We start from the raw sequence: 26,733 nt of genomic DNA, 5'->3' as shown, positions 1-26,733 counted from the left end.
TTCGTTCGCAAGTGATTCTCTAAAAACTATTAAATTCGTTCGCAAACGGGTCTCCAAGAATTAATCAAATGAATTGATTCGTTCGTGAACGAGTCACTTACATAAATCAATTCGTTCATGAATGATTCCCCAAAAAATAATCAAATGAATCGATTAGTTCGCGAACGAGTCACTTATATGAATCAATTCGTTCGCGAATGATTCTACAAAAATTATTCAATTCATTTGCGAACCAATCACTTGTACAAATCAATTCGTTCGCGAATGATTCGCCAAAAATCATTCAATTGGTTCGTAAATGATTCGCCGAAAATTATTTAAATAAATCGATTCGTTCGCGAATGATTCACCACGAATTATTCAATTTGTTCATGAATAATTCGCCAAACATTTATTAAATGAATCGATTCATTCGCGAACGAATTGATTCATGTAAGTGACTGGTTCGCGAACGAGTCGTCTATACGAATCAATTCGTTCGCGAATGATTCGCCAAAAATTATTTAAATGAATCGATTCGTTCGCGAATGATTCACCAAGAATTATTCAATTCGTTTGTGAATATTTCGCGAAACAGTCATTAAATCGCGAACGAGTCACTTATATGAATCAATTCGTTTGCGAATGATTCTACAAAAATTGTTTGATTCGTTCGCGAACGAGTCACCTATACGAACCAATTCGTTCGCGAATGATTCGCCAAAAATTATTTAAATGAATCTATTCGTTTGCGAATGATTCACCAAGAGTTATGCAATTCGTTCGTGAATAATTCGCCAAAAATTTATCAAATAAAATCGATTCGTTCGCGAACGAGTCACCTATATGAATCAATTCGTTCGCGAATGATTCTACAAAAATTAATCAATTCGTTCGCGAACGAGACACCTATACGAATCAATTCGTTCGCGAATGATTTGCCAAAAATCATTCAATTGGTTCGCGGATGATTCGCCAGAAATTATTCAAATAAATCGATTCGTTCGCGATTGATCCAATTCGCTCGTGAATAATTCGCCAAACATTTATCAAATGAATCGTTTCGTTCGCGAACGAGTCACTTAGATACACAAATCAACTCCTTCGCGATTGATTCTCCCAGAATTATTCAATTCGTTCATGAATGATTCACCAAAATTAATTATTTAGTTCGGGAATGACTCGTCTGGAATACGATCAATTTGTTCAATCACCAATCGTTTATGAATGGTTCGACTTAATTCTATTGCCTTCGCTTAAAAACAGATCAATAGTCACTTTGAAAACTGCATCAATTCTTCATCAATAAAGAAACACGTATCAATTTATTTGATCATCGATTCGTTTGTAAGTGATTCGATTCGATTGTAAATAGGTCAATTTATGTAAGTACAAATGTTTCACAAAAAGTGAATCAATTCGTTCGTATCACGTATAATGCGTAATGTTTTTCTTTATGGAAATTCTGAAGTAAAATAGGAAGAATAACGTTCAAATAAAGTCAAAAATGTTTGATAAATGTGAGATTCTTTAATGAAACTTTTTTCTTGACAATTGAACATATTATTGTATCCATTCCACCGTTTGAAAAATTTCAGTCGTTTCCTTTGCTTTGAGAGCTTTGGTGACGTGCGAAATATCATGTGAAATTCGAAAAAAAATTGATAAATAAATAAAAAAACTCGAAAAAGCCAATAAATTGATTTGTTTACCTACAAACTTGAAGTAGATATGCCAAGTTGACATGTCACACGGAAGAGACCATGTCCAAGAATTTCTTCGTACAAGTATTATTTTTCAATAATACCTATTCGAGTTGAAAAATTCGTATGTATTCGAATTTCGATTCAATTTACCGATCTTTACACCGTTGGTAGCTGGTACATCATACTATATTTTGCAATAGTGTTGTTTGTTTTTTTTATCTCGCCAGCAGCGTTTCTAGAAAATTATTACGAGTAGATATTTTCCCTCTTATCTGCGAATACGTACGAGAGACGCGACGTAGAGAAATATGAAATAATTTTCGGAAACGGTTAACGTAATTTTATCCGAGTGTCGAGTCGTTTTTCTTATTTGATTTGACCAGCTTAGTTATTTTCTTTCGCACGACACTGTTGGCAACGACGCGGCGTCGCCGGGCCTAATTTCCAGTCGGGGAGAGTTGTTTTTAATTTCATCGGCATAATTGGTCCGTCGGGTAAAGAGAGACGCGATGCGCGTAAATTTCCAGTGGAAAATTGAATAATTAGCCTAAGATATACTCGTAGGTACGCCGAAGCTCGTTACGCACGAAACCATGAAATTTAATGAAAATTAAGGTCGCCAGGTCGACTCGAAGTTACGCTGGATGAAAAAAAATTTTTCACGTTGAAAAAGATAAAAATTATCATGAACGAGCTTTTTCCATATTCGTGATTATTTCTCGTTGGTTGGTTTGAAATTTCGGTCTGCGATGGTGATATTTTCAGACATCTCAGTCGTGATGTCCTTCAAAACTCTTTTCTTCACGAAAAAATTCACATTGGTTTTCTGAGCAAATTAGAAGGCTTTTGACCAGCAATTTTCATTTGTAAACTTTTCTACTGACTTCAATTATTGATTATTTCAAATCAAGTCAAATTAACTTTATTTTTTGCAATAGGCAGCATTGCTGCATTTACAAAGTCGACCTATGTACTAACAGTGTAGGAAATGATAAATATATTAAAAAAATGAATAATAAAATGAAATAATATGAAATGAATGCGCCATGTACAGCATTACAGAGGTATAGGATTAGCACAGATATTTAAATAGAGGCCTTCAATAAAAATAATAGAAACTAAAAAAAAAAAAATGACTATGTTGAGGGGTACTTATGTAATTTTACTACGCCCTTCTTCACAATTGGGTAAGGTTAAAATTTCATTTGAAAGAAAGACATTCTTGCATGATTCTATGACTTGCATTTGATAGATGATTCTTATTGCTCGTTCTTGTATTACAAAAATTCTCTGCATAAGACTGATATTAGCGCCCCAAAACACCAAGCCATATGCCATATTAGACTGGAATATTCCATAATATGCCATTTTTAATGTTTGCACATTGGTGACACATTTTAATTGCCAAAGAAGATAATTTATTGATGATAGTTTCCCAGCTAAATATCTAATAACATTCTCAAAACTGTTCAAAATTCCCCCTTGCGCATCTGCATAGGTGCTCTCTATTCGTCTCCAATTGATAACATTTATTGTAAAGCTGCAGAGCTTCCTCCTGATTTTAGGAAAAGTCTCATGACAAACAAATTCTTAACAACTGTTGCAAATAATCCATCTCACCCTCTTCAAAAATCACTCAAGGTCTACAACTCTCAGCATTTCCTCCATACTTCAGGTCCAATCTCAGAATTTATCAAAAAGCGCCAACAGCGGAAAGCAGTACAGCTGAAATCAACAACTTCTACTCTACAACACCCTAGAAGAGGTGATGAGCTGCTCAAAAAACAAAGATGTTGTGTTTTTGATGGGAGACTTCAATGCCAAAGTTGGGAACAATCATGGCAGCCAAGTTGTAGAGAGGTACGCACTTGGAGAGCAGAATGAAAGAGGTGAAATGCTTGTAGAGTTTGCTGAAAGACACGATCTAGTAATATGCAATACCTGGTTCAAGCAGCATGAAAGAAGATTATACACATGGGTCAGTCCTGGAGTTTGAGTCAGAAACCAGATAGACTATATACTTGTAAAAAGAAGATTCAGGAACACAGTGAAGAACTGCCACACATATCCTGGTGCTGACTGCAACTCTGACCACAAACTATTGGCTGCAAAATGCCAGATAGTCTTGAAGAGCCAGAAGAAGAGCCAAGAACGATACCGACAGCTTGACATTGCAAAAATCAAATCAAAAGAAGTGCAAAAGAAATTCCGAGAAGAACTGGAAAAGCAAAAGGAAGACAAGTTGGAAGAAGAACAAGGTATCGAGGAAAAGTGGCAAACATGGAAGCGAAAAGTTAAAATAGCAGCAGAAAAGTCTATTCCATTCAAAGGAAGAAGAAAACACAAACCATGGATGACTCAAGAGATACTGGATCTGATGGAAGAACAAAGAAAAGAAAACAGACCAAATAAGGAATACATGGTGATAAATAATCAGATCATGGGAATGTGCAGAATGGCCAAAAACAAGTGGTATGAGGAGAAGTGCCAAGAAATTGAAGAGCTGGAGAAAAGGCACAACTCTAGAGAAATGCATAGCAAAGTGAAGCAGATGATGGCCACCCACAAGAAAAGGAGAAGCGGAATAGCATATATGCGAGGAAAAGACAGAAAGTACTGTCAACAATCAAGAAACTGAAGAGGTCTGGATCAGCTACATACAAGAATTGTATGGAGATGATACATGTCTGGCTCAAATTGAAGTTTCATCCACAGAAGAGGCACCACAAATTGAAATGTGGGAGCTGAGGAATGCGGTGAAGCAAGCCAGAAACCACAAAGCAGTGGGGGAAGATCTCATACCAGCAGACTAGATTAAACATCTAACACCAGAGTATGAAAAAGAGCTGCTGAAGATAAACAAAATATATGATGAAGGCACACTGCCTAAGGACTTCAAAGCAGTAAACTTCGTACCAATACCAAAAAAGAACAACTTGCAAAAATGCTCTGAATATAGAACTATCATACTGATGAGCCACTCACTGAAGCTACTACTCTCCATCATAAATGCCAGAATTGAAAAGAAGATAGATGAAAATCTAAGTGAAACACAATATGGCTTTGTAGCGAAAAAAGGGACGAGAGATGCAATTGCCCTGCTGAAAGTGATCATTCAAAGAGCACTGAATGCAAATAGGGAAATCATTGCTTGCTTCGTCAATTATGAATAAGCATTTGATCGTGTCAACCATGAGAAGATGTTGGAGATCCTGAAAAAATACAATATCGATGACAAAGACCTGCAAATAATCAAGAACATGTACTGGGAGCAAAGCGCTAACATCAAGATTGGAACTGGGTACTCAGAGAACAGATGTGGAATAAAGAGAGGTGTGAGGCAAGGATGCCCCCTCTCACCCAGATTGTTCAATGTGTATGCAGAAGAAATAATGAGGGAAGCACAAATCAAAGGAATGGGAGTCAAGATCAACGGCAAGAGAATAAACGAAATAAGCTATGCAGATGACAAAGTGATGGTTGCTGGGACAGAAGCAGAGATGCAGAAAATGATCGACCGAATTAACAGTGCAGGATTAAAATACAGAATGAAAATAAATGCAGGCAAGATCAATGTGATGAGATTTACAAAAGGAGATGATAAAGTGGTCAAAATCAACATCGGATTACAAGAAATTGAAAATGTAAACCAATTCAGATACCTTGGAGCGCTGATAAACAATGATGGCAGAGATAATAAAGAAATTAAATCACGGATTGGAATGGCAAAAACCGCTTTCAACAACCTTGCCAATGTGCTGGGAAATCGAACGATGAGTATAGATCTGAGGAAGAGAATTATGCGATGCTACGTATGGACCGTTCTGAAGTATTCCTGCGAAACATGGACCATGAGTGCAGAATGCGAGAATAAAGTATCCGCTTTCGAGATGTGGTGCTATCGAAGGCTACTACGGATCTCATGGAAGGACTTCATTACCAACAAGGAAGTATTAGCAAGAATAGGAGAGGAGCGGAAAATCGTAGTCGAAGATATCAAAACTAGGAAGCTAAAGTATTTAGCTCATAAAATACGAGAAAACGGTATTTTCATGCTAGCGGTACAGGGGAAAATCCAAGGAAGATCGACGAGAGGGAGGAAACGATCGGAGCTGTTAACAACAAACTTACCAGCCAACTCTCCCTGTAAGACCCTGAAAGAAACGATCAGATACGCTAGATACCGGCTAATATAGATGGACATATACGCTATCTCCTGTAAAGGAGCGCGACTACGATGACGACGATTCCTGACGAACCCTGTGAAATACAAAAATTCATCTCCCTAATAAAAAACATCAACCTCACAAACCAAATCTACCCCCCCCTACAGGTGTAATAATCTTGCAATTATAAACACCCCAAAAAAAAAAAAAACTTTCTTTAGATTATTCATTTCTTACTCAAAAAAATAAAAACATCAATTCTTTTCTATATAGTTTGGCCTCCAATTTGAGGGTTCCAATCCCTGTTCCACTCTCCATGAAAATTTTCATCAAATCTACAAAAACTATAGCTCACTTACTGTACCGTAATCACACAATTTTCGATGTACATAGTACAAGTAATGAAAAATAATGATAACGCGTCTTTTATGGGCGAAGTGATCGCATCGACACAGAATTTACGCAGTTTACACCATAGTAAAAGTCTGCATTTATCATCGATCATAATGAAAGTAATTGGATACGCGCTTTTTTGACCTGTAGGTACGTACACAACGCTCGAACGTAATTTAGTATAGAATTTAGCGAATAATAAAATATACTACGATCAAAGCCCCTTGCGGCTCGTGCCCTCTTATTCTTGTCGGTCGTGTCTTTAGCAATGCAAACACAATAATCGTTATGCGAGACGAATACATACGCAGCCAACATAGGCAAATGTACACAATACACATCTACTATAGACATACACCATATAAATACATTCTTCACGTATCCGTTGAATAATGCAAACGTCGATCGTAAAAAATATTTACTGCAAATGAAAGTACGAAAATCTAAATTTCAACATTTACGCCGCCTCCAAACTTATACGCCTGGCGAATGCCATTCGTTTAAATTAATCATTTAAAAGCTCTCGGTTACTGCACCTTTTATAGGTATCATCGTGTGTAGCCTATCGAAGCAGTCGAAGTGTGCGAGAGAGATAGTAGAAAGAGAGGGGGAAAAGCCTCATGAACTTTTATCAGGTGTGAACTACGGATGATAAAAGTTCTATTGTGATGAAGATCGTTCATTTACTACAGCACGACGACGACGACGACGATGCGATGGTTTCAATATACTACATTGTACCACTCCACCCCTTGTGTACTCGATGACTCGTGTAATCGAATTATTTTTAATGACGAACCCTTTTTTTTCTGCCCTTCTCTTCCACAGTATACTTTTTTAATTACGAGTAAAATTCTGCCAACGTGCCAGAAATAAAACATGATTTTTTTTTCAAGGTTTCTTTCATAATTCGACCTTTTTTTTTGCACTGCTTTGTTGCTCGCGAATATATACCGGTGTAATTGCGATATCAAATTATGAGATTTTTTAATCCCCTGTATACGATTTGCCAATTCGAAAATGTATGCGACGTGATAGAAGATGCAGAGTTCGATGACGGGAGGAGCTATTGGATTAACTGATCGAATAATGACATGAGTTCGACCTTTGCCAGAAGAAGGGGCTGGGGGGAGGGAGATGTGAAATAATGAAACATTGTAAGCAATAACAAAGAGAAAAATTCGTTTAGAATTTCATTGAACGGTGTTGTACCAAAATAAGCCTACACAACGAGCATTTTTATTCGCATTGATTGTTATTTATTGCAAGGACTTTTATTAATGTACACCTTCCTCGAGCCCCAATTAGAGCCCACAGCAGCCCTATCACCGTGATATATCTGGCATGGCTGGTAACCAAGTCAAACGAAAAATCAACCTCACTCAAAATACACAAACAACAGGACACGGATGGAACACAATGGGATCCCAGGCGGAGGTGAACCCATAGTTTAAATAAAAACGCACGCTAACGAAAGAAAATACAAATTTGGAAACTGAAATGTAAGAGGATATGCAGCCAAGGAAGCAGAAATAAAGGAAATTCTAAGCAGCAGAATTATAGACTTTGCCATGATGTCTGAAACAAAGAAGAAAAGGTAGTGGAACAATCAAATCTGGAAATTACATCGTTATTTACAGCGGAGTCGACAAGAAAACCAGAGCTGCAGGCGGAGTAATGTTACACATACATAATAAACACCGCGAAAACATCGACTCGTAGTACAACATATGGCATGAAAGAATTGTATCAGCAAGGATGAGATTGAAAAAAGACTTTCTTATAATAATCGGAGTATATGCACCAGAAGTGGGGAGAGAAGAGCAAAGCGAAGAGTTCTACGAGCAACTACAGAGGGCAGTATAAGCAGTAAATCCAGAAGATAAATTGATAATAGACGATTTCAATGAAACGTCACAGTGACGTCACTTGACGGACAGCTGTGCTGTGATTGGTTGGTTTCATTATCAACAAACAAATTTGGCCCTTGATTAGCATTACGTTAAATGGGGAATTTAAAATCTATAAGGAAATACGGAAAACGCTTGTTAAATTCAGATTCTGCATTGAAAAAGACCCTAATATCATACTACCTTTCTCTTAATTTCTTTATAGATTTTAAATTCCCCATTTAACGAAATGTTAATAGAGGGCCAAAAACGTTGTCAAAAGCGCTTTTGAACAATTGTCGCTACACCATTAGCCAATCACATTGCAGCTGTCCATCAAGTGATGTCATTGTGACGTTTCATTGAAGGAGATAAGCGTAAGCATGTAAAGACAGTAACTGGTATGTATGGAACAGAAGGAATCGGAAACCAGCTTGTTGAGGGATAAGTCTGTCATCAATATGCTCAGTAAGTTTGATCACGTGATTGGAGCTATTCTCGTGATAATGATTGCAAGGAAACGGGAATTGCCCGTTTCCCTGCATATGACCAAGTTTCGACTTCAATTATGAACGATCTACGGTGAATTTTTTTTAGTGTCAGAGTTTTAAATTGTTATTTGTGTCGTCCTGAAGAACAATGAACTGAATTGTACAAGCTAAGTACTTACAGACGGATTTTACGATCGTTTTAGTGTCTCTGAGAGGTCAAAATTCGGTTAAAACTCACCAAATAATAGCGCAAATGCTTTCATTTCTTGTGATATTGAATCCTTTCGTTTCAGAAAACATTATTTTAAAACACGAGTTCACAAAAGTCGATCAATTGCAAAAATTACGCTCAAATTCACTCGTAAAATACGAGTTCCTGTTTGCCTGTTATCATTATCACGAGAATAGCTCCAAAAAGTGGGAGTCACGTGATCAAACTTACTGAGCGTATTGTGTCCTGTACTCTATTAAGAAGCAGTTGCTCGAACAGCTTATAGCAATGGCACAGGAGTGAGATGGGTCTATAGCTTTTCCTATCATCAGGGTCTCCACTAGGTTTAAGAATTGCTACTACCTTTGACTTCTGCCAGAGCTTTGGCATCCTTGCAGTCTTTGCCACATTATTGAAAAGGTCAGTCAGCCACTTGACACCTATTGGCCCAATTCACTGTGTATGCCATCTAAGCCAGCTGCCTTGCCATTTTTGAGTGACTTGATCACACCTGTGACTTCTTGTATGGTGAATGAAATCCACCTGAAGTCGACTTCACCGAGTATTGAAATTAATTTACAGAATAAATTCCCTCTTTTGAAATGCGTTTTGATGAAATTGTTTAGAAATTTCAGGTTTCAAAAATCTACTAGAGGATCCATGAATTAATTTTCAAAAAGTCGCCGGAGACTTCAAAATAACTGAAACCCACCAACAGTCGACTTGTGCAGCGTAAATTTCGCGTTTACAACGTTATTTGTGTAGAAATTTCAAATTTCAAAAATCTGCTGAAGGCTTCAGAACTGCTCAGAACGGTTTGAAACTATTTCCAATTGATCTGGCAGGTCGAAAATAGGGCATATCCAAAATTTCAGCTTTCCAAGTCAATTTGGTAAAATTTCAGATTTTTTTCTTATTTTTGGACTGAATTTGAGTTTCAAAAATTCACAACTTTTTAGTGTGCATAGCACACTATTGGTTTCGCTTTGAGAAATTGAAATTTCAATTGCAATGAATGTTCTCTTAAGCTATCCAACCGTTTTTCGTACCTATTGGACACCATTTGAGAATCATTAAGGCGGAGGGTATAGATTTATTTTCATTCAATTCGGATGGGTAATTGCTGAGTAATTTCAATTTTAGTTCATTATTTTAATGCATTAAATCCTAAAAAAAGGAAAAGGGGACTTGTAGAACACCTGCCGCTCATTGTACCCTGCTATACCCCCAGTCTATTCCATCACCAGCTGTGTTTCATTGTACCCTGTTACACCCCCGGTCTGTTAGCTGTAAATTCCATGTGGGAGTGGTTTAGTGGGGCGTTTACCAAACAAATATATTATTTTAATGCCCTAACCCTCATAGTGAATTCTTGGCTGAGTGGTTAGGGCATGTAGGTAGGAATAGGAAATTTAGGGACCCAGGTTCGAATCCCCGTGAGGTAAGTAGGTAGGTGACAGATTTTTCGTAGGAAAATTGGATAGGTAAATGATTTGGAGTTACCTAGGCGTATGTAGTACATGATAATGGGGCAAAAATAATGCTGAAATTGAGTTATGAATTATGATATCATTTGCTAACTAAAAATTCATTTCATTAATTTTTTGTCTATCTATAGCCATAAGTATAGTAAGAATTATACCTTGACCTGAATAATTTTCAACTTTTTACTTATAATTTAAAAATTACTTCAAAATGAGTAATTAAACTAATTTTTGTACAATTGAAACATGTAATTTTTATTATCATGATTTAGTAAAAATTATTAAAACAAAATGATTTTTACTATTGGTACCTATAGCAAAATTTATTAAAATGATAATTTTTACTATACGATTACAGTAAAAATTATTGAATGGGATCTGGTACTTAATTGTGCTAAATACCAGTATTTAGTTCAATTTTTTTTGTAAAAATTACCCATATTTTTTTCGTGTAATTTAGAGGCAATTCAAATTCTTAACATTGATATTTTATAAGATTTAATTCTTAATTTAGAATAAAAAGCAAGTTCTGAAAATTGGTTTGAAAATTTATAAATTTGAAGACAATGGAAATTCTAAAAAAAATGATAAGAAAATTTGTATTTAGAGACGCTGAGAATTCCAAAAATTGATTAAAAGTTCTGTAAGTTGCAGATAATGTGAACTTGAAAATTATATGAAATAAGTATTGTAATATTTATGAAGAAGATGAGAATTCTGAAAAATTGGAGGCAATGTAAATTCCAAAAATTGAGTAAATGTTTTACAATTTGTGGACAATATGAACTTGAAAATTTAATTTGAAATTTTTTAATTTAAAGACAATAAGAATTCTGAAAAATTATTCAAAATTTGACTATTTAGAGGCAATGTGAATTCTAAAAATTGATTGCAAATTTCCTAACTCAGCAGCAATGCAAAATTCTGAAAATTTATTGAAAACTTTATGAAATTGTAGCGATGGGGAATTCGGGAAATTGATTTGAAATTTTGTAAATTTTAAAACAATGCAAACTATGAAAAACAACTAGAAATTTCTTAATTTAGAAGCAATACAAGCTTATAAATTATTCTGAAATACCTATTGTAATTTGGAAAATATGAAAACACTGAAAAACAATTATTATTTTGAAGCAGTGAGAGTTTCAAAAATTCTCATTACTGTGACATGGTTGATTCACTTATGCACTACCTAGATGTAATAACGGTTATAGATGTAGAAAAGGCAGCTAGCTACGTACACTTTGCAGCTAAGCTTTGCTTAGCTGTCTAGTTTATGTCAAGTTTGCTTTAAAATGTTCCTTAGGACGTCCTCTTTGAGAAAAAAATCGTCACAAAGGATGGGAGGGGGTGGGGTACAATTATTCCTACTGTCATATGCCGGAATAAAAAGGCTGAATACAGTTATTGTATTTAATTCAAATCCACTAAACGTCCATTCCATCTTCATTCATTTAATCTATCAACACTTTTACAGCCATTAGAACACACATTACTAAAACTACACACAGTTGAACATACCTACACCTACCTACCTATCAACTCATGCATTGAAAAAACACCTCTATAGGCGATAAGCACACTCGAAACGTTACCCAGAAACGAACGAAAAAATATATAAAAAATTACCGACAGCCAAAGATAAGCTACTTTTCGTTTCACCTCGTTCTTTTTTTTTTTTTTGCCAATAGTCGTATTGACTCGGTGCTTCATTTTGTAATATTTACATACGTGTACAAATTCAGTAAAACGTGTCGGTAACGATGATTCATACGAAACGAATAATTCTGCGTATCCTGTTCGACCATTTCAAAGTACCAATATCATCTTCATTGATACTCTTCACATCTTTGTAAATAGGATAAAATCGATAAATAAAACAGAGGTACGTATAGTATCTATACATACGTTAATTAGTGATCTCGAACGATATTTACCTAGCCACTTCATTATAGGTAAATGTGTATCTCTATCTACGTATACTAGATATACATTTACCAAAGCTTATTCCTCCTCTGTCCTCTTCCTCCCTTTCTCTCTCTTTTCCACTCATTATACCAAATTCATCGCATACTAACGTACTTATCCAAAGACAAAGGCAACAAAAAAAAATTACTGATCCTCTTTTGTACGTATACACGCAGGTACTGCAGATATTTATCCAGAATGGGTATCAAAAACAAATCCACTAGACTCAAAGAGGTAAGTACTCGAGCGTTTAATAACGAAAGAGCTCGCGTAATATACTCGTAGAACTGTAGGTTAGATACTATTAATAGTTTTTAAAAACCGGAACAAAAGAGAGCGAACGTATCGCTTTATTCGTTCTTTCCGCGCGGATAGATGAGCGTACCACTCTTCGACTCATCTCTGTACCTTTCTCATTGGTTGATTCAACTGTCGTAATTCTTTCGTACATTTCGCCTGCTGCATTGCTCCATCTTTACCTTCTCTCGCTCACTCAATATTGCTACAACTACACAGTAGTGAGTAGGTAAGGTATAGTAGAGCAATCTTTCATAAATGTATCACATTCGGCTTCCCTTCCAACTCGGCAATCATCGAGCTGCGTTTCCGTATAAAATGCTTTATCGGCTTAAGAACAGAATTTCATTCAGCGAGAAGGTAGGTATTCTGTTACTTATTTTGAAAGTTATCGAATAAATGGATATGATTTTTATGAAATTTAGTTATAAAAATATTTAAAACTGTATTTTGTAGGCCACTCCACCTTAAATCTGCCCAGGTGGAAGGGGTGGGAGGCAATTTCACTCAGAATTTCTTCCAAGATTCCTCACATTACGAAAGAAGGAAAAATTTCAGTCGTTAAAATTTTTCATCCAACACTTTAATTCAAATTCAAGTTTTTTTTTTTTAAGATTAATTTTCAAGATTTTGTCAAATTTGAAAAAAAAAATCCAGGAAAGACCAAAAATTCGAAAAACATAAGTATAATTATAGCATGTCATGGTTTACCGAATTTTGGGAACCCCTGAAAACGAATATTAGCTTCAAAAAAATACTTGGATCACTTTTTCATCATAGATAATCAACCATCGCCTGATATTCGAGAAGCTTGAAATGGAAAGGAGGGTTGGGGAAATTCTCGTCTTGAAAGTTTGAATTTCATCGCTTCCAATAACGAAATTGACACCTCTCACCTCATTTCAAGAATTTCATTGACTAAAATATTCACATAGGAAGTCCTTATTGCGATCATTATTTGGAATAGGTATTAAAATCTTGAGAGAAACTCAACAAGGGGAGAGCAGTAAATTATCTTCAAAATTTCGAAAAAGTACCTACTCATTCGAGTAGTTTTTGGATATTTTATCATCGTGCTGATTCCATCGATTCATCCCCTCCCTCCCTCCCTCTTTCCCGCCACATTTGAAAAAAATATAAGTATATAAAAAACGAGAAAATTAAAATCAATAATCTGGACACAAATAGAGATATTAGAGAAATAGAGATCCATGAAGAGTTGGGCAGGGGCAGAGGGGCTTGAAATGGCACCAACAAATTTGAAAATCAAGGTACTTCCGTTCATTTCAAAATTCAAGAACTGTCTAATTTTATTTATTGAAATTTTTTGGAAATCCCAATAACCATCAAAAATCTTCTGGAGGCTCCAGAAATGCTCGAAACGGTTCGAAAATTCGTATTTAGTGCTCCCAAAAACTAAGTTAACTACTTGCCTCACGATTTTTTCAGTTTTTAGGAAATGAAGGTCCAAGAGAAGGGGGAGTTACAAGGGCCAAATCATTAAAATTAATCGATATTTGTATTCTGGGCTCTCCAAAACCTAATGAACCACATGTCACACGATTGTTTTCTATTTTACGTGAATTTTATTCAACAGGGTAATGGGGGGGGGGGATTTGAGGGGCCAAATCAGAAAAATATATTGAAATTCGTATTCAGCACTCATAAAAACCTAGCAAACCATATGTCACACGAATTTTCTAATTTTGAGGAAATGGAGGGGGAGGGGGCACAGTGGGCTGTGAGCACCCTCAAAACGGGCGAGAAATTCAAAACCTCACAATGAACCCTAACACAATGGTACAATTATATCCTCCCTTAAGTTTTTGGGGTCGAAGAATACGAATTTGACAATATTTTTTTTGTAGGGGGTGAGGGGGTGAGGGGGGCGAAAAATTCAAAATCTGACTATAATAATGTGTGATATGTCTAAATGTATGTTTTTGAGGGTGTAGATCACGAATTTGACAATATTTTTTTCGTAGGGGTGAAATGTGGGGGCTGAGGGGGTGAAAATGGTTAAAAATTCAACATATGACTATAATGATGTGTGATATGTCGAAATGTATGTTTTTGAGGGTGTAGATCACGAATTTGACAATATTTTTCTCGTAGGGGTGAATTGTGGGGGATGAAGGGGGTGAAAAATTCAAAATTTGACCATAATGATGTGTGATATGTCTAAATGAATGTTTTTGAGGGTGTAGAACACGAATTTGACAATATTTTTTTCGTAGCGGTCAATGGTGGGGGGGGTGTGAGGGGGTGAAAATGGTTGAATATTCAACATTTGACTATAATGATGTGTGATATGTCGAATTGTAGGTATGTTTTTGAGGGTGTAGATCACGAATTTGACAATATTTTTTACGTAGGGGTGAAAGGTGGGGGATGAAGGGGGTGAAAAATTCAAAATTTGACCATAATGATGTGTGATATGTCGAAATGTATGTTTTTGAGGGTGTAGAACACGAATTTGACAATATTTTTTTCGTAGCGGTCAATGGTGGGGGGGGGTGTGAGGGGGGTGAAAATGGTTAAATATTCAACATTTGACTATAATGATGTGTGATATGTCGAATTGTATGTTTTTGAGGGTGTAGATCACAAATTTGACAATATTTTTTTCGTAGGGGTGAAAGGTGGGGGGGATGAAGGGGGTGAAAAATTCAAAATTTGACCATAATGATGTGTGATATGTCGAATTGTAAGTATGTTTTTGAGGGTGTAGATCACGAATTTGACAATATTTTTCTCGTAGGGGTGACTCGTGGGGGATGAAGGGGGTGAAAACGGTGAAAAATCAAAATTTGACCATAATGATGAGTGATATGTCAAAATCTACGTTTTCGAGGGTGTAGAAGGGGTGAAGGGTGGGGGATGAAGAATTTTCTATTGGGGAGCCGTCATTCAAAGTCCCTGGAAGAAAAAAATTTGTAACATTTAAACAAAATTCACCATGATTTTTCACTAAAATTGACTGTTAAGGTCGCCGGGGCATTTGGGGGCAAAAATGGCAATTGACATCTTGAAATACACTATCTTAAGTGTTACTAGCCACTGGAATTTCCCGTGCATTTACGTGCAAAAATTTGTCCTTTTCTTCTTTATGCAGCAGAGTAGGCAAAAACCGGAGTTTTAACGCAAATTATACCTCTATAATTACTTTATAAAAACTAAAATCGAGTAAATTGATGAAAATTACTCACTTTCAGTTGAATTATTCATATGTACTTGGTACATTTCGACATATCACACATCATTATACATAGTCAAATTTTGAATTTTTCACAGTTTTCACCCCCTTTAGCCCCCACTATTGACCCCTATGAAAAAAATATTGTCAAATTCTTGATATACACCCTCAAAAACATACATTTAGATATATCACACATCATTATAGTCAAATTTTAATTTTTTCGCCCCCTCACCCCCTCACCCCTACAAATAAATATTGTCAAATTCGTATTCTGCGACCCCAAAAACATATAAGGAAGGATATCATTGTACCATTGTTTTAGGGTTCATTGTAAGTTTTTGAATTACGCCCGTTTTGAGGGTGCCCACAGCCCACTGTGGGGGGGGGTAGGTTGGAGGAGCCAAATCGAAAAAATATATCGATATTCGTATTCAGCAGTCAGCACCCGTAAAAAGCTAGAAAACCATACGTCACACGAATTTTTCAACTTTTTGAGGAAAATTGTGGTGAAAGGGTGGGGAGAGGGGGGGTGGAGGTGTCAAATCAAAGAAACGAATTCATATTCGTATTCAGAGTGGTCTCGAAAAACTATAAAATCATATGTCAGAAGATATTTGACATTTTTTTTTCATTTTTGGCCAACATTTTGAGGCCCTCCCCTTCCCACTTCTTTATAAAACGTTTTACGAATCCCATCACAAAAAGTTCGTAGTTTTAAATAGGCTATCATCGAAATTTCCGCTTCTCGATTTCTTCCAAATTTTGAATGATTGATCCAAAATTTTGGCAATTTTTTTTTCAAAATTAAGCTTGGAGCTTATAAAATGGCTCAATTTTGTAGTTTTAACTGCAAAAATTGCATCTGAGAAGATGTGAATCTGCCTTTAAAAAATATGCACCATACAAACTTATGTGAATTTTTTAAAAATTTTTCAGTTTTACGCCACAATTGTGGCAACAATTCCGGTCACAATAACGGGAATGCTGGCTGGATTCCCTGCCTTCATCATGTTCCAGCTTCAGAAGGAAATGGATTTAACAATCGATGATATCTCTTGGTTAGGTATTAAAGCATTCATTTCAATATTATTTTCTTCAATTAATGAACTCATTACTTATCTGACTATTAAAGTTGAAAAACACGATGATGATTGAGAGAGGGAGAGAAGAACTGAGCCTCTCCCTCTCTAATTTACAATTGTCGATTGACATAAAAACTGGCAGTTGAAAGATGGAAACGACAAATTGACAAACCAAATAAGGAAAAAATTACTTCAAATAGCCTCGTTAATTACCTACATCATCACACGAGAACCTATACTACATTTACATTCTCTATTTAACACAAACTCGACACAATACGTACAAGAGCATATGAAAAGTGGATAAAGCTTAATTAAAATATTCGTGTTTCAGTATTCGCCGGATATTTTTCGTTACTGTTTGGTCCGCTCATTGTGGTACATCTCATCAGCAAATATGGTCGAAAAACTAATTTACGATTGGTGCTGTGTTTATTCATCATTGGATGGAGTATTATATTGGTATCGACTAGTTTTGCGACGTTACTAATTGGCACAGCTTTATGTGGAATAGCAGCTGGTAAATTGATATACGTACCTATTACACATACTTTAAATACAGATAACATTTCAAAAATTATCCCCTGACCCATCAGACTAATCAACGATAGAACCTCACAATCTTCGATTTCAACAAAACCAAAGTGGATCGAAATAGCGTGTCTTACCCGCCTTCTCCCCTCATTCCATCCGAATCAAAATTTCAAGTTCTGAGGTCAATTTTTGGATTTTTAGCGAATTTTTGAAAATTCAAAACTTTTAAAAAATCTGCTTCATGGATGATTTTTGAACTTTATTATAAAATAGAAATTTTTTGAACAAAATGAACCAATGTGAGCGATTTGCCTTCAATTCAATCTAGATTTGGCCCATTTGAGAGCCTCCAACGATTTTTACATTTTCTCCAGAAATTTTAAATCGCTCTGGGAGGGTCCAAAATTGACTTGAGCAACTATAATTTTGGTCGGTGTTTATTCACACTGACTTAAGAACCTTTCAAAACTCAAATACATGACTTTTGCACGAATTTGCATGACCTTTTTTCCAGATAAAACACTATAAGATACAGCAAATTTGTTCCCCCCGTCCCCCTCACCAATAAAAAAATAAGAACTAATTTTCGTGCTTTTTGAATTTAAAAAATGATTTTCTGTGAATGAGATTTTCAACAAAATTAAATTATTACATTCTTAGTTAGAGGAAGACGAAAAAAATTCAAATAAACATTGTAAGAATTGTTGCAAAAAAATACCATCATTTTCTATTGAAAAATTGACATTTTAAGGTGAACAAAATGTAATAATTTTCGAGAAGAAAACATCAAAAAAATTTCTTATTTTAAAGAGGAAAAATATTTCAAAACGAAAAATGGCAACTCGAGTGATAGAAATGTGACAATTTTCATAGAAAACGACAATTTTTAGGAAAAAAGAGCTTTTTCCGAAAAATTAAAATTTTCAATGAAAAACAGTGAAAAATTCAGATGAGAAAAATTATATCATGTAGTATGATGAATCATCAACTTTTAGTGAAACGAGTCAATTATTGGTGAAAAAGAGTGGTCATTTCAGAGGGTAAAAAAATATTCATTTTTGGGTGAAAAAAATGTAAATTTTGGGTGAAAAAAAAACTTGTAAAAATTATTGATTCCGAAGAAATTTTGATTTTTATGTGCGAAAGAGAGGAGGGAGGGAGGAAATGAGACTATCATTGGTAAAAATAATGAGAATTTCCCATTTTCGTGGAAAAACATAATATTTTCGGGGGGGAGGGGGACAATTTCCAGTTAAAAATGGCAATTTTTGTGAAAATAATGACTATTGAACAAACTTTTAGAAAAAAAGTAGTGCTTTTGAGGGAACAAAAGGGTAAAAAAAAGACAAGTCAATATTTCAGTGAGAAATTGTGACATTTAAGAAAAAAATGTTACAATTCGCAACACTTTTATTTGCATAATCCTCCCATTTACAGATCCAGATTTCAATATTTAAATTAAAAAAAAAAAAAAAAAAAAACAGATTTCGTATTCATTTCTACCCCCCCCCCCCCCCCAATCAAAAAATAGTAAATTTAGTAACTTAACTAAAATGTAATCAAAAAGTGACAAAACATTTTAATGCAGAAAAAAAATCATTTAAAAAAACAAAAATTTTAGTTTAATAGTTTTTTTTCAACCTAAAAATGGAACTTGATTCAAAAATGAATTAGCATCTGAAATTTTGGATGCTTGGGGGGGGGGGGTGGACATGTTCTGATATTTCTGTCTGTTTTTGGCAAATTTTGAAGAATTTCTGGCATAAAAGCGAGACTTTAGAGCATTTTGATAATTTTAGCAAAAAAGAAAGACTGTTTGGCAAGTACATGGCAAAAAATGTAATTTGTTTCTCTATATTTTTGTTTGAAAAGTTCAACTATTTTGCAACTTTTTGATAAAAAACGAGACGTTTTGGTGATTTCTAAAAACAAATAAATTTTTGAATACTAAAATGGGGGGGGGGGTTCATAAATTTTAGTAAACAGTGAGATTTTTGTCAATTTTTAGCTAGAAGCAAAAGTTTTTGGCAATTATTGGCAAAAAAAAAGACTTTTTCGTGATTTTCGTCGAAAAAGCAATACTTTTATTTTTACCTATATTTTTAAAGGCAAATCTTGATAATTTCTGACACAAAAGCGAGACTTCGGAGCACTTTTTGGAAAAAATAAAACTTTTTGAAATTCTTCACACAAAACTACAATTTTTTTTTTAAGAAAAGAGACTTCATTAACTCTGCAAATAGCATTTTTCTTGTTTTCTTTAAGAAGTATGGCCGAGATTTGGAAAAATTGGATTTTCGAAAATTAATTCGTTTTTAAAAAGTAATTTTAGTAATTTGGTTACTTAAAAAGTAACCGATTACGAATCCTGCAAAAATGAAAAACTGAATTATTTAGATGGTTTAGTTTTTTTATCTCTTTTGAAAATTTGAATTTTTTCTTCGTTTTTTCTGGAATTTACAAATTGGTCAATAATTCACTATTGAGCTCACATTGCTGGAATTTCGCGACGATCACTTGAAACATTCCAGAAAGTGTCCAATAAACACCCCGTTAGATGCTCGAGTTTATTTTCAATCCTTCTGGAGCGATTTGAAATTTCTGGAGAGAATTGTAAAACTTCTGGAGGCTCCAGAATGGCTCAAAACTAGACGAGAGTCGAATTTGAAGGAACTATTCGTATCGTTTCAATTTAATAGTCCGACATATGACAATAGGAGTAATTGCACCCCCCCCCCCGCCGATCCACCGAGACAACTTTTTTCCTAAAGGGGACATCCTAAGGAACATTTTAAAGCAAACTTTCCCAAAAAAAAGTTGGCCTTACTTACAAAATGGCGGCCATTTTGACTGACAGGTCAGCCGAAATCGCAGATTTCGCGTTTCAACATAGGACTTGCACGAAATTTTTCAAACTTTATAAAGGTAGATCGAAAGATCATGCAAAAATTTATCACCTGTCCAAATTTCAAGTGCTAAAATGCGTTTTTCGATTTTTGCTGAATTTTTAAAAATCGAATTTAGGCCAAAAATGAGGGAAAAAAAATCAAAATTTTACTAAATTGACCAAGAAATCTGAAATTTGAGATATACCATATTTTCGACATGCCAAATCGATTAGAAACGGTTTCAACCCGTTTTGAGCAGTTCTGGAGCCTCCAGCTGATTTTTGAAACTTGAAATTCCCACAAAATTCCATCAAATTGGAGTTGTAAAGCTGAAATTTATTCTGAAAACTAATTTCAATACGCTACGAAGTACTGCAGGTAAATTTCCAGTCGTTTTGGAGCCTCCAGCGACTTTTTTGAAAATTCCTAAAGCCTCCTGCAGATGTTTGAAACTTTAAATTTTCACAAATTTCATCAAATGAAGATGGAAAGCTGAAATATACTCTACACTCCAATTTTAACACCCTCTGAAGACGACTTCAGGTGTGTTTAAGTCATTTTAGAGCCTCCGATGACTTTTTTGAAAATTACTGGAGCCTCCAGTAGATTTTTGAAACTTTGAATTTTCCCCAACATTAATTTATCAAATGGAGTTGGCAAGCTGAAATTTTCTTCCCAGTCTACATGGGGGTTTCAAATGGTTTTGAAGCTTCCAGCTACTTATAGGAAATTTCAATTTTCCAAAAAAAAAGGCCATATAACCCATAAAAAAGTCGCTGGAGGCTCCAAAACGACTTGAAATCCACCAGCAGTCAACTTCGTAACATATTGAGATTGGTTTGCAGAATGAATTTCGACTCTCCATCTCAGTTTGATGAAATTTCGGGGAAATTTCAAGTTTCAAAAGTCTACTGGAGGCTCCAGTAATTTTCAAAAAAGTCGCTGTAGGCTCCAAAATGACTTGAACCCACCTGAAGTCGTCTTCAGAGGGTGTTAAAATTGGAGTGTAGAGTAAATTTCAGCTTTCCATCTCCATTTGATGAAATTTTGTGAAAATTTAAAGTTTCAAACATCTGCTGGAGGCTTCAGGAATTTTCAAAAAAGTCGCTGGAGGCTCCAAAACGACTGGAAATTTACCTGCAGTACTTCGTAGCGTATTGAAATTCATTTTTAGAATAAATTTCAGCTTTACAATACCAATTTGATGGAATTTTGTGGGAATTTCAAGTTTCAAAAATCGGCTGGAGGCTCCAGAACTGCTCAAAATCGATTTGGCATGTCAAAAATATGGTATATCTCAAATTTCAGATTTCTTGGTCAATTTAGTAAAATTTTGATTTTTTTCCCTCATTTTTGGCCTAAATTCGATTTTCAAAAATTCAGCAAAAATCGAAAACGCGAAATCTGCGATTTCGGCTGACCTGTCAATCAAAATGGCCGCCATTTTGTAAGTAAAGCCAACTTTTTTTTTGGGCAAGTTTGCTTTAAAATGTTCCTTAGGATGTCCCCTTTAAGAACAAAGTTGTCCCGGAGGATCGACGGGGGGGGGGGGGTGTAATTACTCTTATTGTCATATGCCGGACTATAATATTTCATGAAAAATCTGCAAAATTGCCCCTGAAGAAACTTATTAAAATTGTTAAAGAATTCAAAAATTCGTCAAATATCCAAAAATGAATTTATCATTTGAAATTTTGGATGAAGGGGGGGGGGGGGTAGAACATGTTCCGATATTTCTGTATATTTTTTTGCAATTTTAGAGAATTTCTGACCTTAAAATCGAGACTTTGGAGTTGTTTTTTTTTTTTTTGAAAAATGAGACTTTTTGTTGTTGATTGCACTTTCCGGTAACGTGATTCAATATTTGGCAACCCTGATCAACAACCAATATTCGGCACTTTCCTTCAATATTACTTAAATCAGCCACTAAATGCAACCCTGCAATAATCCAGAACACATTACGATAATCTAATCCCACTGTATCTTCATGCAGGTGGTTCGTTACCCATAGCATCGACTTACATCGCCGAAATATCACGAGCCCGATACCGAGGATCACTTCTGGCCATGGTCTGGCTCATGGGCATCTTCGGTACAGCCTTCGTCTACATCCTGGAAATCTCGTTCACTTGGCGCGGAGTAGTCCTAATGATCGTGGGACTAGCAGCCTTCGGCCTCACTCAGCTCCAGGTCATCCCCGAGTCCAGAATGTGGCACTTGTTGAAAAAACGCAAAGAAGACGCCTTAGAATCGACGTCGTGGTTCGAGAATACAAAAGTGGCCGTCAAAGAGACCGAAATCCTCCATTCTTTGATGTCTTTCGGTAAGAATTTCGGCGACGAGGATGATCTAGATACGGGTATATTATCTTGCAAAGCTCTGAAACGTCTTCAAATCAAGCCTTTGCTGCTGTCCTTATCTGTGGTGATACTGAGATGTGGTACTGGTAAAGTTCTGTTCACCGTTTATCCTATACCACTGTTCACCGATTTGGGCACTCCTTACGATGGTAAAATACTCGGAATGGGGTTCGGTTTATTGAATTTTATATGCATTTTGGCCAACATGATGCTGTTCTCGACCATTGATCGATTCAATCGTAAGAATTTCTTCTTCGTGTTCAATATAATCATGATCGTGTCTCTAACTGGGGTCATTGTACTTCAATCTATGACCGATAACTACGTTAAGCCTTTACCTGGCTTATTGGTGTTCTTCATGTACGTGTATTTGATAGCAGAGGGAACAGGATACAGCAGTATGCTTAATATAATGGTCATGGAAGTAGCACCGGTCACCCAGCGAAATGTATCCCATACTTTACACTTCATCGTGGGCAACGTAGTCACAGCCATTTACGTCAAGGTCTTCCCCCTCATTCAACCCGATATCCCATTCAGAACAGCTTGCGTTTTTTTCCTCTTCAACGTGATGATGGTTTTACTAATCGTTTATTTCTATTACCCCAACACGAGGGGGAACATGTTCGCCGGATACGAAATGCAGTTTTTAAAATCACTTCGAAATAGTGAAATTGAAAAACTCATTAGCAACGATTGGCTGCGAAACGAAGACCTGCAAGCACTGCTGACCGGAAACGAGCACTTGAATATCGAAGTACTCAATTCGGAAATCGTGACTAAGCTTAGTAAAGAATGCGCTGACTGTATTCGTAACCTGATGGGTGATCAGAATGACATGGTGAGGAATTTCATTAACGATCAAGAGCAAAGAATGCGATTGGTGGATGAGACCAATGAAGATGGTACTCCTTCGATGATGCCGATGGTTGTGAATCAGATGCAACCGGTTATACCTGAGGAGGTGTTCGATTCGATGAAGCAGAGTTTTAATAGTTTCATGGAGAACAGTCCGATTGTGAGTAAGAATCCGTTTTTCAAAGCTAATAAGAGTATGATCATGCAGCAGCAGGAATGGTTAAAGAATACCTGGTTGAAAGCTGCGAAGACTGCGGGTAATCAGCCGAAAAGGAGCAGGTCTCCTAAATCTGGACAGTCGTCGGGTCAGATGAGTCCTAAAGATGATTATGATGTGTGAGGTAAAAGTTGGTACCTATCATTAATTGAATAACTATGTATTTATTTGTGCTCTTGAGCCAAGAAAGTGGACAGAGCGATGTAAATTGGTGTAAATATAAATATAAATATTAGCCCTGCATTAAATAACTTTAATAATTTCGGTAAAAATTTGAAAGATCAGGTTTTCAAGCATGCTTTATCAAGATTTCAGGATTGGCAAAGATATCACCAATTATCATATTTAAAAAAAATCTTCTTTGCAGGTTTCTAAACGCCCTTTTTCATCAGTTTACCCACGTCCAATATTTTTATTTCATTCTAGCAGACTTCAAGAACATTTCAGCCGGAGTCACTTCCACAAAATTGGCTCTTTAATACATATTTTAACGCTCGGTTTTCAGTTAAATTCAAGAGATTTGAAAAACGAGATGAAATTGACCAAAAATTTGCATGAGCCAAGATTTTTCAAAGTAAGTGAATGAGGACGGAAATGATCAAAAAAGTTGAAATAAGAATCGAAGAGCAATCCAGAGAGAAGAAAACCGATTTTTTTTTGAGAAACCAAGTTGATATTTTTTGAAAATTTGCCATTTTTTGCGCCAGAATTATGTGACCCATCAAATTGAATAGAAACTTTGAAAGAAATTCAAATTTTTCGACGAAACTGTAAAATGAGCAAAATTTCGGAAGAAAAACGCTGATTTTTCTGAGACCATTTTTGAAGAATTTTGAATCTAAAATTGAGTCAATTTTTCGAGTGTTGATGAAAATTTTCATGCGAACGATCGAAATAACATCAAATTTTGCAAGAAATTCAATATCAACAAAAAAAGTTTTTTGAGTATATTTTTGAAAAATGATGATCTCCAAATTTGGACCTTGATTTTTGAAAGTATCGAAAAAGGTGTCAAGCGATCCAAGTATCAAAATGGGGTAAACTTTGTGTCAACTAAAAAATTTTTCAAAAGTATTTTTGAAGAACTTTTAGCCTAAAAATGGTTTATAATTTTTCAATCTTCCAGAAAAAGATATCACAACTCAACGTCAAGTTTCAAATTCTTCAGAAATTGCTCAAAAAATATTTTCATCGTGATATTTGAAATTTTCGTGAAATTTTAACCTATTTTGATAGGTCACATGACACTTTTTCAATAATCACAAAAATCATGACTCATTTTCAGCTCCAAATTTTTCAGGAATCGCTCAAAAAATATTTTCATCGCAATATTTGAAATTTTCGCGAAATTTTAACCCATTTTGATAGGTCACAAGGCCACTTTTAAATGATCCCATAATGGTTCATTTTCATTCAAAATTGGGGGGGGGGGGGGGCAAAGAGGGATGAAAAAAAATGTAGCTAGATAAAATTCTGAACATTGGTCCACTAGGTATTTTTGGGTCGCTGAATCCATTTCTGGAGTCCATTTTGCCCAAAAACCTAAAATTGAGCTGGGGAAGGGAGTGTGTGGAGAGGGGGGGGAGGTAAATTCCAAATTTTTTGAAAAAATCGTGTAGGGCATCAAAATGTATGTTTTAAACCCTCCCGAACACGTTTCTGAGGTTATTTTTACGAAATAGTTAAAGGGTAACCCAGAGGGGTGGGGGATAAATTTTAAAATTTTCGAAAAAATTGTGTAGTGTATCAAAATGCATGTTTTCAGACCTCCTGAACACGTTTCTGAGGTTATTTTAACGAAATAGTCGAAAGGTAAGTTGTGAATGGTAATTTTGAAATTTACCCTCCCCCCTCTTCTTCCACAGCCCAATTTTGGGTTCTGGGGAAAGTGTACTCCAGAAATAGATTCAGCAACCCAAAAATACTCCGCAGACCAATTCTCAGAATTTTATCCAGCCACATTTTTTTTCATCTCTCTGTGCCCCCCTCCCCTATTTTGAGTAAAAATAAGCCATGATGAGATATTATTTCAGAGTGGGCTTGCGACCTATCAAAGTGAGTTAAAATTTCGCGAAAATATTAAATATTGCGATGAGAATAGTTTTTGAGCAATTTCTGAAAAATTTTGACTTGAAAATTGAATCATGATTTTTGAGATTATTGGAAAAGTGTCGTGTGACCTATCAAGATAGGTTAAAATTTCACGAAAATTTCAAATATCACGATGAAAATATTTTTTGAGCACTGTTGAAGAATTTAAAGCTCAAACTCAAAGTTGAGTCATGATTTTTACGATTTTTGAAAAGTCATCATGTGACCCATCAAATTGAATAGAAATTTTGAGAGGAATCCAGATTTTTCAACGAAACTGTTTTCAGCATTTTTTGAAGAATTTTGAGTCAAAAATTCGGCCATTTTGGTCATGATTTTTGGAATTTTAAAAAAAATAATGAGCTAAAATTTCGGAAGAAAAATACGGATTTTTCTGTGAGCATTTTGGAAGAATTTTGAGCTAAAAATTTGATAAATTTTTCGAGTGTTGATGAAACATTTTCATTTCATGCGACCGATCAAAATAAGTTCAAATTTTCCGAGAAATTCAATATTGACAAAAAATGTTTTTTGAACAATTTTGAAAAAATTTGAGCCCCGAAACTGGATCATAATTTTTGACAGTACTGAAAAAGGTGCCAAGCAATTTATCGAAATGAGGTAAAATTTTGCAAAAATTTCAAATATTTCAACAAAAAATTTGTTTAAAAGTATTTTTGAAGAACTTTTAGCCCAAAAATGGTGAATGATTTTCAATCTTTTTGAAAAATTTGATCAAAATTTCGAGATAAAATTAAAAAATTGTCAGTAAAAATGATTTTAAACATTTTTTTAAAAGTTTTAAGCCAAAATTTGCATAATCAAAAAAAAGTGTCACGTGACCCATCAAAATACGTCACCTACAGAGAAAACTGGACAAAAAATTTTCAAAAAGATTCAAGAAATTGCTTTTTCTCTCC

The 26,733-nt window shown here is 35.3% G+C and overlaps 2 protein-coding genes across 3 annotated transcripts in view; one reads left to right on the top strand and one right to left on the bottom strand.

Moving 5' to 3' along the window:
• The window catches only part of wake (wide awake), a 492,350-nt gene that overhangs the window by 215,532 nt on the left and 250,085 nt on the right, over positions 1-26,733 (bottom strand). The gene's annotated exons all lie outside the window — the stretch shown is intronic.
• Positions 12,018-23,973, top strand: LOC135845864 (glucose transporter GlcP-like). The gene is made up of 5 exons (XM_065364717.1): positions 12,018-12,204; positions 12,464-12,521; positions 16,720-16,846; positions 17,200-17,385; positions 22,281-23,973. The coding sequence occupies exons 2-5, from the start codon at positions 12,486-12,488 to the stop codon at positions 23,843-23,845; spliced, it is 1,914 nt and encodes a 637-aa protein (XP_065220789.1). The 5' UTR covers positions 12,018-12,204; positions 12,464-12,485; the 3' UTR covers positions 23,846-23,973.

Source organism: Planococcus citri, chromosome 1, assembly GCF_950023065.1.
Source record: "Planococcus citri chromosome 1, ihPlaCitr1.1, whole genome shotgun sequence".
NCBI lineage: Eukaryota > Metazoa > Arthropoda > Insecta > Hemiptera > Pseudococcidae > Planococcus > Planococcus citri.
Note: the sequence above shows the minus strand (reverse complement) of the source record. Positions and strands in the feature narration are given on the sequence as shown.